Source organism: Plectropomus leopardus, chromosome 4 (genome assembly GCF_026936395.1).
Source record: "Plectropomus leopardus strain MGB_pleo_1.0 chromosome 4, ASM2693639v1, whole genome shotgun sequence".
NCBI lineage: Eukaryota > Metazoa > Chordata > Actinopteri > Perciformes > Serranidae > Plectropomus > Plectropomus leopardus.
In genome coordinates, this window is record NC_142179.1 from 15,259,678 (window position 1) to 15,273,729 (window position 14,052).

At 39.2% G+C, this 14,052-nt stretch overlaps 1 protein-coding gene across 1 annotated transcript in view; it reads right to left on the reverse strand.

Annotated features, from left to right (window-relative positions):
- Positions 1–14,052, reverse strand: part of ipo11 (importin 11) — a 152,850-nt gene that overhangs the window by 86,191 nt on the left and 52,607 nt on the right. Inside the window, exon 16 of the mRNA XM_042488560.2 lies at positions 150–276. Coding sequence (XP_042344494.1) covers positions 150–276 — 127 coding nt within the window. The remainder of the gene's footprint in view (positions 1–149; positions 277–14,052) is intronic.

The window sequence follows — 14,052 nt, forward strand, 5'->3', positions numbered from 1 at the left end:
GGAACCTACCACAAACACAAACACACACACATACACACACATACACACACATACACACACAAACACACACACACACACACACAACTAGCCATAATAAGCAGTTTACAAAAAGTGAAAAACACTGACTTTGTTGTCTGTAGCTGCCTTACCACTAAGTCGGGATCCTGCATGAGGCTCAGGATGACCTCGTAGAGTAAAGGTCGTAGGTCAGATTTGAATTTGACGGAGATCCACTGTCCTATTAGCCAGATGACTCGGCGGCGAATCAACTTGTATCTGATGAGGGAAGAAGAAAGGGGACAGGAGTTAGTTCTGGCTGCACAGAAATGCTTTAAACAAACTTCTTCTCTGCGCTCCATGTCATAATTTAGAGTAATGAACCAGCTGGCTCTCTAATCTTATCTCCACAGTGTAGCTACAGTACTCTATGGATCCATTAACAACAACTGAGCCAGCTATTCATATGGCTAAATCAACTATTGCTTATGGCTCATCCTGAAATTGCTTTTATCATTTGCTTTCATTTGGTGGAGAGTGCTGTACAACGTGTGCTGTGAGCCATATTACTGTCTTTTTATTTCACATGTCCAACGTCAAGATTATGCATTATTGTCCCGCACTCTGACTGTTCACATAAACATGTGCATGTGTATGTCACCAGATTAGATAGTGGCACCATTACCAGGATACTGGAGAACACTGTGGAACTGACACATAAAACTGACTCAAACACAACCCAAGGGACAAAATGAGAAAAAGGACTAGCTGAAGAAAGAATGTTAGAAAAGGATGAGCTTGTTGTGTGTGCATTTGTTAAAATGAATGCATGCAGGCAGAGTCTTAGGGACACAGTGACCATGGATAGAAAAACTAAACAACAAAAGTGCGCTCAGTAGAGTGCAGATCTCCCCACCACGCATTTCAGAATCATCCCAGAAAATAATAAAAATAAATGCATCATCTATTCTCGATGGTTCCATGGTGTGTTGCACAGAGCGGATCGATTTTCCCTGCTAACAGGCACTGTGTGTGAAACATAATATAATGAGGAGGAAGAATGTATTTTTAATGACAAAAAACACAGCCACAAATATTTGATTCATGTATTCATACTTAACTTTGAACAGTAATTAATAAGTCTGTATGTTACAGTACAACAAAGTAAGAGGTAACAACAAGCAACACAATAAAAACATAAAGAAAATAAACTATTTCACTAACAGCCACCTTACTTGTGACAGAAGCATAAATATCCAGGAAAACTGACCAAATCCACAAAATCTGCAAGTCTACCGAACCAGGCAGGCAAAATGCTCCGTTTCTGAAACAGCACTGGTGCGGTATGATGCAGGGGATGAGACTAAAGCGGGTCTTAGCCATGGCAGTCAGAAAGTGTTGTATTTGTATCCAGCTAAAGTACAGTCAAGATGGCAGAGAATGCTAGAAAAACAAGGACTTATTCATCTTATTTCGTGCCTAACTTACGTGGATATTAACATAAAATGTAGAGAGTTAATCTCCAGGTGCTCCAGTTCAAAATGAGACCAAGCTTCTCGACCGTTGTCAGTGTTTGAGTCACATCAAGAGCCAAAATGTGTCCAATAACAGACTGTAGGCTAGTTGTTTTTAGCAAGAGCAACTTCCTTATGTCCCCTACTGGTTACTTAAGAGTGGTGAGGAAGTGCAGGTATAAAGTAGTCAATATGAGAGGTCCTTAAGCATATAGTCATACATGAGCATACAAAACATTAGGCTGATTGGTCTAGTAGTTTACAAGATAAGCTGCGGATGCACACAAAGGACCAAATGCATGATCCCCTTCAGGCTTACTGGCAGGTATAATAAGGGAAATAGCCGATTTCAAAAACTAGAATGATCAAAAATCCTCTGGGGCTGTGTAGTGTGTGATATGAATTAAAATACCCTGTGCTGTATGTGCCAAGTGTGAGGCACTGCATGTTGGGAGCTGATGGTTTTTCAACGGTTGTATCAGGCAGGAAAGAAGTGTCCCTCTGCATCTGCCCCTGTTCATATCCGTGGACCAGCTTGACATAAATGAGCGGATGGAGGGATGAAGGAACAGAGACACGGGAGGATGAAGGAAAGGGGGATAGGGGGATGGCACTCTTGTTGGCTTCTTGTCAAATATTCACAGGGAGCCAGAGACCACAGTCTGGGCCTCCAGCCAGAAGATACTAAACAACAGCATGACTCAGGACTTGGAGATGGGAAACAACTCTGTGTGCATCTGTGTGTGCGTATGGGCGTTCAAGGAAAGAGAGACAGAGTTTGCTTGTATAATTAAGCACAAAAGCTTGTTTGTTTGTTTAGATAATTGGTTAAACTAATTTGAATATACATTTCAAAAGCATTTGGGAAACTAAAACTTAGCCTGTTGATTACCATCATCAACAACTATGGCTACAATGATTAGTCAATCAAAGGGGAAAAAAAATCACAGATTTTTCATAATCGATAATCATTTAAGTCATTTTCAAGCAAAAATGTCAAACATCTGCTGCTTCCAGTTTCAAAAAAGTGACACTTTACTGATTTTCTTTGTCACTGATGATAGTAAATGAAGAGTCTTTGCATTTTAGATTATTGATTTAACAACAGAGACATCTTGAAGACGTCATTTTCGGAACTTAGAAATTGTGATGAGCATCTTACAGACTAAATGAAATCAATCATGAAAATAACAGGCATATTAATCTATAATGAAAATCATCAATAGTTGCTGCCTTGCTAACAACATTACACTAAATGCCATTTATACTTGATTTGTCATCACCTTAAAAGCACAAGTCGGAACTCAGTCACCCTCGTGTTAAACTACTCTGAAGCAGCGGAGCATGCAAGGAGAACAAACTATCATCCAATTACTTCTAAAGGAAACAAAGGCAGCCAGAACTATCTGATTTTCTACAAGCTTTTACTGAGGCAGCGACATATGGGATGGTTCCAACATGATAGAGCGGGTATGGCAGTGCCAGTGGACAACGGCCATGGGCACACTCCCAGAGCTCTCTCTGTATTCAGGTTCCAAACAACAGCTTGGCAACAAAATACTGACACTCAGATAACACATCGGTGACACCAAGAAAAAATAATCATATCACAGATGATCACCTGTTGTCAAACTAATGCTTATAAAGGGCAAATCTACAGATACTTCCTCGTTTTGGTGAGGAGAAAGAAGTGAGGGAGTGAGAGAAGAAGTTCTTTCTATACAAAGTGCAGTAGGGAACTGTTGGCAAACACGTTTCTTTAGGCGAGTTTACACAAAATTAATCCTGGCAATCGTCAGCATTTTTTCTGAAATGATAACCATACGCCAATTATTATTCATTTGTTGCATCTGTTGAAATGACTAAAAGATTAGTTTTCCCAACTCTGAATGCCATGTAAGAGAGTAGTGTGCGTGTGCATGTCTGTGACGAACAAATACAAAATATCTTCAGCTGCTGAGGGCGCAGCTGGTAGAGTTTATTATTAGTGTGCAGGCAAAGTGGAAGAAAAGGATGGACAGGGAGATGGACAGGAAGGTGGACAGGGGTATTTGTCCATCAGTCAAAGGTTAGACATGACTCATTCACGCTGAACCTGTTTCCTCCTCCATAACTTCACACAGCTGTCAGCGACTCTGTTCATCCTTCTGGCAAACACATGGGAAATCCATGTGGGCAAAATATGAACGGAATGAAAAGCTGAATGCCAGTTCCACCTTTTCATTGAACAAGTGGGCACACGGTTCCTTTGCCTCTATTTTGCAGATATTAATGCATTCTAGGGAAATGTGGTATAAATTACAAGCCTCCTGCTTTTGTGTGATGCTTACTTTGGTTCATATTTAGTGTGTCTGCATGCATTTAAATATGTGGTTACTGTCATAAACTGGAATCTGTATGAGGTAATTTAAGGTGAAGAGCTGTGCAACTGAGGATATGCCGAGTCCTTCAGAGTCTGAGCCAAAAGTAATTATTATTACAAGTCCATGTTATACCACATTATGTATGCAGGCACCAACAATTAGTTTAGAATGGGATCTTTTCAGTGGGTCAAAAGGTAGTGCAGACCTGGTGTAAACCTGTTTTTTAAATGATCGCATAGGTATTCATGCTGTTTCTACAACACTTCTGCTTAGCCTTTTAGCTACAGCGCTTCGAGCAAGTGTCAGTACACACAGAGGGACTTGAAATCTCTTCGCTTAATGGTGTCAACACCAGGTGAAAGACCTGGTGAGTCACAATGGGAGCAGATACAAGAAAAACTGGAGTAAACAGAATTGCACTCAAAATAGTAAAGACCTTTTTCATTGCTATTCTGCAGCTAGGGCAACAGCTTAGGACCCTGGTTACTTCCTTTCAGTTAATGCAATAACAAACCTTGCAACAGGAGATACAAAGAGGCCCAGTGTTTATGTTGTCAAGTTTAAAAAGATCTAAAACTGTAAGACCGTGTTTAAACTTTGTTCTAAAATGCCTTTCTTTTGGTGATCAGAACACAAGTAGAAAGCTTAGACACTTTGCCAGTCACATCTCACCAATAATACCCCTCAACTGAAAACTTCTGTTCAGATTTCGTTACTGCCAACATCACTTACACAAGAAGGTAAATGGACCCCGCACTCATCCACACTCTCAGTGAGTCTATTAAATAAAGGAAACAGTAAGACACATGCACAATGTAGCTTGAACTGAGGCTAACAGCAGACAGTGCAAGAAACAAAGGGATGGTGTTCGCTTAGGTGCTCATTGAGTGCACTCTTAAGTGTGCTCAGCTTAATAGAACTTTTTGAGTACTCACCAATAGATCGTGGCAAAAATAAAACAGAATGATTTCAAACAGAAAGCATTTGCTTATGGTCTTTTGTTGAGGACCTTTAAAATATTGCAGAGGTTTAATTCTCACCCATCTCTTCTTTTTATGCATAAAAGTATTCCAACACAGTAAATGCCTTGAACACATCAATCATCCACTTATTCTATGAGAGTGCGCCACCAATTGAACCTTTCGGGAAGTACAGATCAGAGTTTACTGCATGTGTTGTACTCCACTGAAATGATGCAATATGATGCCATGACTTCTCATCTTTTCAACCTTGACTCTTGTCAGGCACGTTAGCAGTTGTGTCTGTACAGCCGGAGATATCACTGTCAAATAAATCAGACATATCACCTTCCATTAGACAAAACGATGGACAGGCACGCAACAGTTTGTCCAACTCATCGTAAAATGGGCAAGTTTTCCAGCTGTGGTGCTCTGTCAACAAAACAGCCACCACGTCCAGCATTGGTGACAAATTTTCCTGTAATGTCCTTGTTGGGAATATATCTTGATGCACTGGCATTTATACTACAAAAGATATCTACTCATTAGCATCCCAGCCAAACTCAGCATATGGGTGACCCAGGACGCAATCCGAAACCCAGCTGTGTAAAAATATCCGAGACATTCAGAAACCAGCTTTCACATACCACAACAATGAAAGCTTGATGTGGTGCGTCTTTCTGCTTACATTTTACCTGTGTAAACTCAATTATGTCTGAAGTATAAAGCCAATGAAAATCCATCCAAAGTGGCAAATACCAGCAATGAGAGAAAATTAAGTTCAAGATATCCAAAGCACAGTCACTTGACAGCATCTATTGGTCACCCAGGAGAGGTAATGACTTTTCTAACGAAACTCCTCACAAAAGGTCAATCCACAAAAAGGCAATGTAAAAATGCCAAAGTATTTCACAGCCTTTTACTGTATTCTGGCAGAGTTTGACAGTAGCATGATGGAACACACTCTGCAGGTGACACAAAAAGCTCCTTCTGGCTATTGTGGGATTGGGGATATTAACAGTGTAAGCTCAAGTAAGAGTGTTTTGTATGGGTGCATGTGCGGAAAGGTGCTCAAATTTGACTTGCTGTCATCTCTCTGCTCTCAGACAAGATGACTCACAGGTATGACAAGTATTCTGGTTGCGGCACAGAAAGAAAGAAAAGATCAACAGCAAGTGCGCATGTCGATAAGTGTGCAAATATGATTGTGCGTACAGTATGTGTTTGAGTAGTCAGTATGCCAAAAAGTAACAACCAACTTTTCTTCTTAAAAGGGGCTTACTGGTGGCCTGAGGCTCAGCCACAAATGTAAGTCACACACAGTAGTTTTCCTGACAGATGTGGTTATTAATATTTTGACTGTTGCTGCTTGGTATTGAGTGGAACAGGCAGACTTTCACGGCGCTCAAACACACAAGAAGCACAATGACACTGTCAGAGCCCAGTAGGGAAAAGATTACCAAAATTGCAAGCAAATAAGTAAACACATACACAGCTTGTACATGTACAGTAAGGGATAATACTTGACAAGTTGTGCATTTTATGATTGTAATGGATGACATGGAGACGCGGGGTGGGCCACATGACATGACGCAGAGGTGATTTGCCTGTTTTTCAGTAACTCAGAAATATTTCGGATCTCACTTTCAAAGATCATGAAAAATAGTTTAGCCTAAAAATTCTGTCATTTGAATTGGAAGGCAACATCTTGCTTGACAGCTAGGAATGCCCACAGCTGTACTCAGAGTTATAAAATCCTGACAAGTTTTTAAATCAGGAGAGAGAGGAATTTAATGATTACGCTCAAATCCTGAACACACCCAACCTAAAAGAGTAAAGAAAAGGGCTTCACCCTAACAGACGATATTAGTAACACTGTCTGTCCACACACACAGGGCTGCCTGTTTCTCCCATTCACAAACAGATATTCAGATACTTTAACTAGTCAGCTCTTATCACTTTCTGTCTCTTTGTTCTCACACTCTTACCTGCAAACTCTATTTATCTCTTGTTTTTCTTTGCACTTTTGGTCACCTTGTGAATTTTTGGTGGTGGCCATGGTGTAAACAGAAGGTTACTTTTCAGAATGGGGCTGCAGCTTATGATTCTTATATAATTATATATATTTTTATTGTTGAGTACTCTGTTGATTATCTCTCAATTAAATTGATGAGTTTTTTTACTCTCTAAATGTCAGAAAACATTAAAAAATGTCACTCCGTGTTTAAAAAAACAAAAAACCCAAGATGATGTCCTCGAATGACCTGTTTTACCCACAAAAAATAAGATAATTTTTACTTTTCTTTTTCTTAAAAAAATACTCAAACCAGTGAAGTATGCAATTAATAATAGAAAGCAGCAAACAGTTGGGTTGATGTTGCTAAGAACTAATTACCTTAATTCTAATCTACAACATACTGGTCTAAAACCGTTTAAATCAGTCCAGTATACCATCTCTGCCCTTAAGGACAAGAGGAAGGACAGATGGATCAACCAGCAGATCAACATAAAAGCTCCACAGACAGTTGAGGTCATGTAGTGCACCTTTCCCCCCACCTGAGAGAATGTAAGTCCCTGTCTTTGTCTCACATGTTTTCAAAAATAAAGGTCTGTGAGAGACAGGACAGCTTACAAGCTCAACAAGACCCACTGCCGATGATGCTTCTCTTTCATATTCTTTCTTTTTGTCCCCAGTGCTGCATGAAGGCATGAATAGTCACGCTGGGATGCGTGTTTGCAGTGCAGGCTGTGTGGTCATTTGTTCGCATGCCAAAACATGCCACACATGGCTGAGAATGCAACACTTTAGTGACACTTTGAAAATCATAAAACATAAATCATAACTGATATCTTTGTAACTTCAGAGCTATATTATAATATGAAAGGCTTCTGTCAGCTAGAACCGACTTCATTACAGCTCTACACGGAGCGAATGAAACAAGCAGTAAATCTGACACCCGTGCTGATATTGCCTGATTGTTGATGGAGATAGGTGAGCACTTGCAACACAAGAATATCACAAAATGTCCAAGAAATTGATTCAGAACTAGGATTGATGAGCACAGAATCTAAATGATACCCCGCCCAAGGGAAACAGTATGGTAGCTGACACAGACGCACTGTGGGCTGAGAGGAAAGCAGGCAGCAGAAAATCCTGCAGGCGTGGAAACAGGTGGGAGCAGACCTTTAGTCTGGACATTAATTTAGATGTTCTAATGACACCAGTTTCTCCACAAAGACAAGATTTATTTTTTTTTAATATATCTCTCCTGTTAAGCATATTGTTTCTAATGTTTATTATGTTATTGTTTCCTGTGATTTAAATCAAGGTCCACATAGGTGAGCTGTATTAAACACTCCAGTAGCTAATGCCCAGAGGGCTAAAGAAGGCAGGCAGAGCAGCATGATCTGGGAATATTCTAGTAACTGCAACAAATGTGCACCAGGCAAGTGTGTCGGCCAGAAAATCTGCTTTGAATGTGGCTTCTGGCAGATGCCAATATAATTATTGTCCTTCTGCTTCTTGTGAGATATTGCCAAGTTGGGAAAATATTCAGCTACGTTGTCTCTCTGTATTAGCTGGCAGTAGTGTTTTTTCAATGTTGCAAAACTATATCAGATCAGAGCAGACCTGCAGTCAGACCTTGAGGAAATGTATATTTTTAAAGTAGAGCTGAGAGGGGTTGAGTAAAATACATACCTATGGCTAATCATCATCAAAGTTTGAAAATTAACTTTTTGTCTTGGTCTCTGTCTGAAGAAAACCAGATTGTTTTTGTCTCACCTTTATCATTTGTGTCCTATATTTTCTTTTACATGCCAAGAATATATTGCAGAGGAATCCTTTTCCAAAATATCCCCTACTTACAATATTATATCGAGGGTTCTGTGTGTGTGAGTGTAAACACACAGTATGCGTTACCTGTTGGCAGTGGAGAACAGCGATAATGCAACAGAATGGCTCCAGCAAAATGCACATTCCCCAAGACACAACACAACCAAACACAAACAAACCCATTGGCTCAACTCTTCCAACATGGGCTTAACTCAGAACAATTGAGCATTCAGAAGAAATCCAAAATTGTTTAGCAAACACACAGGAAGGTAAAATACATACTTTCATTAGAAACATAAAAAAAAATCTAACTGAGGGATGACTATTTGAGGAAACCACAACTAAAAATCACTTTTAAACTTTTCCTCTGATTTCTTGTTTGTACTCTCCCTGACTACAAAAGAAAACCCTGGCTGCACAAAAGTAGTAAGCCATTCATTATTATTTGAATACAGTTCATGTTGTTGCATAAATAGCTACATGCAGTCGCAAATACATTTTATTTTGCAAAAACTGTGTTAAACTGCATGTTTGGCAGTCCATAGGACAGAAGCCAGTTGTTGTTGGACAGGAAGTAGTGCTAGTATTGCCATGTAGCCATCCATGATCAGATGACTTGTTAGATGCATCGTCTATAAGTGGGTGTGGGAAACTATATATTTTAGGCATTCTTGTAGAAATGATTATTTTATTTATTGTTTTTCAAATTACACTATGTGGTCCCAGCTAAGTTTACATGTTAAGTTGATATCTTTAGTTATTCTTATCTTCACATTTTACCACAAATTTGCTAATGTTATTACACCCAGTATTTCATATATGCAATATAAATTAAATATAATTTGTGTTTGTTGCAGTTTTACAAAAAAAAGAAAATACTCAATTAAACTCTGAAACAGAATCCTGGTTCTCCTGGAGTTATTTGAGTAGCCTACATGTTTAAGCTTACTGGATACCTGAACACAGGGAGCTCTAGCCAGGCCAGTACAATATGTATGACAAAGCATGCATACATATATAAAAAAAATAAAAATTAAATCCAACATAAAAAGGTAAACATTTTTATATTTTTGGTTTCAAGACAGCGGCCACACATTTTAGATTTATTTTACAGATTTACATCATGTATCTGTCTATGTAAACAGAGGCTTTATTTGGATATAACCAATCAAATCTTACATGAACGGTAAACGTCAGTGCTCTGTCATTGGAAGAGCAGGTGGTCACATTGAGCCAGACAGCAGCCTGCTATACAACATAAGAGTAACAGACTCTGAGCAGCATGTATTCCCTTTCCTGCTAATTTCTCCTTCTTATCTCACCTACAAACATGAACACACTTCTTTCTGTCCTGCACTTTTGCTTGTTAAAAAAGCAACCAACAGACATTCACCAGGAAAAAGTGCCCTGCTAATATCCATTAGAAAGCTAATGAGCTGCAGCACATTAAACACAATGTACACATTTAACACCATGTACACGTACAAACATCAGTCTAGTTAGGTGCTTGTGTGTTCTTATCCTTAAGCACCACTAACAACACGCTGTCTGCCCATGATGTTTCGGCTACAGTGCGAATTTGTCTACCTCCTCCCCGGTTCCCTATGGCGTAACATCAGCACTCTGGCAGCCTGCCAGCAGCTGTCAATCAAACAGAGAAATGCACGGCCCTCCAGCCAGCTGAGACAAAAAGTAGAATTTCTGATATTTCCCCAACAGTAACTTTAAAAATTACATTCACATTATTTTTGACAGCAAAGAGGGATGACTAAATGTGATTTCATATGGACTTTAAGATGTTATCAAACATGCAAAAAAAGAATAATTAAGACACTGTTGTTGTATGTCAGGACGGATGATCTGAAGACTACGCATTCTTGGTATTTCACTGAACGTACAAAATAAGAGATAAGTCAGCTGGCAGAGGCCATAGCAAGTAATCACAATTCTACAATGTAACACTTAATGGCCTGTTACCCACAAATCCCTGATAGCGATCCGCCTGAACACCTTTGGAATGAACTTGAAAGCAGCATCAGTAAAAAGGAACATCCACCTATAAACCTTAAGCAGTCGTGCAAAGCCCTGATGTCTGCATGGTCAGCTTTGATATCAAGGTACGACGGGTCCCTTGTTGAGTCACTACCACAAAGTGTGACAACTCTTTCAATCATGAGCCCCCATAGCATGGAACAGGGATTTGGAACTTTCTGGTTGCTGGGTGAATATACCCAACACATAATGTGCAGTTTAGTTCCTCAGCATATCACATAATTTTGCTGTGCATGCATATAATTTCAAAGCGTACGGATTGCAGCTTATGGAGTGCTGAAAAAGATGCTGCTTAAAAATTTAAAAAAGTGTTTCCAGATTAAATACACATGTGGGGTATTTGAGTGGAACAACTTATGGGCTCACTCACTGGTGATGGTGCATTTTACCAGAATCATAATCCAAAAAAGTTCATTGCCAAGTAGCTTTGCAGTGCACATACAGGGAATATGGCTTGGTGATTTGGTGTATAACAACAAACAGTGCTCAAATGTAAAGACATAACATCAATAAAAATAAAAAAATAACTGTAGAATATGAAAAAAATAAGTGAAAATATGGCTGTTTTTAAATGTATTTCATATAGTGACATGAGTTGTGCTAAGATCTATAACAGTAACACTAAAAGCCCTAATGATTCTCTCTTGCATGTTCTTCTTTCTATAATTGTGTCGCCTTGCCGGACACTGATCGAGCGAGTATGTATGGATTCTCTATGTGATGGTTTCCCTTATTTGACCAGCAGGGAGTTTTCTTTGTCAAATGTCTGAGGAAGTACATTTTTGTGACTAATGCACTCCACTGGAGGTTGAGAGTAAAATATTGAATTGTGACAGGATGTCACAGGCTGCATAGTTAAGCAGCAAAGGCACTGTGAGCAATAATTGACGTGCATCACTTGACGCACGTCAATTGATGTCCCTATGGCACGCTGCAGGCATCAGATTTGAAATGCCAACACTACGGGACTAGCAATACTTTAGAAAACATGGTCACAATTTAGAGAAAAGTATATTCTCAGTATTGGGGGTATATTACAGATTCTCATTAACTTTCTATACAATTCTATTTGAGTAATGTTACTGTTGCATGTTCTCGCTACACATCCACCTCTCCATCTCACCTCTCTGCCTCACTGACTGTCTGAGTGTTCATTTGCACTATATTGTGTATACTAACTTTTAACTGAAAACCAATACAAACCTTTATTGTGATAGCATGTCTCCCTATGACTGAGGTATTAAATGGATTGTACTGAAGAGCCACCCAGTCAAAACACTGTCTCAGCAAAACAGATCACTATTTGTTTTCATATTATTATAATTATCATTATGATTATGATTATTACCATTATTACTAACAGTTTATTTCTTTCATAAAATATTGTAATCTGGGGAAAAATCCTTGCTTTTTTATTCTTTTTAGCTCTCTGCAAACAGCTACTTTGTCTACAGAAAAAAATGCTTTAGTTACAGGGTTTTCATTTGATGCTCTAAAATTATAACGTAAAAACAAACACAAGCCTGTGACTGGTGAAGACTCTCCTCAGTGAAGGATATCATCAATAATACTGAATAATATCCATGCTAAATCTACATTCTTATTGCAGAAGCCTCTTCAAGGGACTGCGGGAATGTCTCAGGTCTGACAGAAACACAGCCTGATTCAGCAGCCCAGAACAGAGAAATCGATGGGAGTTGAAAAGTTTATCTACTGTCATTTATATATCTAACCATGGCTTTATGAGTTAAAAACAATCCTCTTAGCAAAAAGCAATAGGTTATCATCCACCGACCTTTCTGTTGTTTTAAAGACATTATTTGGCAGTTAAAGGACAAGGACGGGATAAGGATGGAGTAATCTTTCAAGGAATTTCACTGAGGAGGCTAAAACAAACGATGAATTTATCCTGCAAATATCTATCAAGTGTTAAGCCACATGCTTATATCCATTATTCCTAGAGCCCAACGACTGCATTGGGTAACAACCTTTAATTGCAATCAACACAGCACTTTTATTCTTGATCACTTTAAAGGTTTACTCTGTATTGGGAAGACATCATGTCTCTTGAATTACAGCCTCATGTTTGTATGGACCTGCGAACCGGTCAAGTTGCACTTACAGTTTACACCCATGTCTGAAAAACATGGATGCTTCAGACACATCTTGCCCCTGTCACCAATTCCATGTCTGACCAAATGTCTCCCCTTCTGTTCCTGAGTTATGATGCTGAGTTATGCCAAGTGTTTTTGCAAACATTATGATGTCACAGTTAAGTTCACCTCTCACCTTTAAAATATAAAATGGCAATGACTTCATAATTATAATATCCTATTAGAAATGTATGTGTAATACTGTCATGATTAGTTATGGCTAAAAACACGTTGCATGCAATCACACTGACCTTGACCCTGACCACCAAATTCCAATCAGTTCGAGTGGACAATTGTGCCAAATATGAAGAAAAACCCCCAAAGTTTTCTTGAGATACTGTGTTCACAAGGATGAGACAAATGCAAGGTCACAGTGACCTTTGACCACCAAAATCTAATAAAACATCTTTGAGTTCAAGTGGACGTTCATGCCAAATTTGACGAAATTCCCTTATTTTTGAGATATCATGTTCAAGAGGATTTGGGACAGAATGAACAACCTGAAAACATTATGACATAAAAGCATAGGCATAAAAGCTGTGGCACTTATCACTTTGCCAACTTTGAGCCACTGAAGCGGAAGATAAATTGTGGGAAAAGAGGAGCCTGAGCCAATGGGTTGTTTAATGGGTTCCTAATGTTATTCAGCTTTTGCACTTGCCAGTTTTCATTTCCATTAGTTGGATTCTCTCTTCTTTACATTTGTTATTGGGGGAGCAGCATTAATAAATGTACACATGTGTTTGTGAAAGTGTGTGTGAGTGCACACAAATCAGATAAGACTGCAGTGAAGGCATTTGGTTACATCCGTGTGATGTTCACTCATTTTGGTTTCATTTCTCAGGATGTTGCATTGTTGCGCCCCTCATATGATTGATTAAGGCCTGACACACCCTGGCCACTGTGTCTCAGTGAGCTGTGTGTTTTAAAATAAAGTAAAACTTTAAATATCAACAGAAGAATGGGAGTATGGAGGCGAATTAAACTTAAAAAGACCAAAGCAATAAGAACCTAGGGTACAAAGTGGAGGGCGTATTCGCACCTGCTTTGTGTGGGAGCAGCAGAGCTGCAGTGACATCAGCACACTCGCACTATGACGTCAGCACCAACCCAAGTGGCCGACCTTTTGAGTGCTGCGGGCTTTTTGCTTTGATTGTCTTGGGGTCTGTGAGAGCAGGG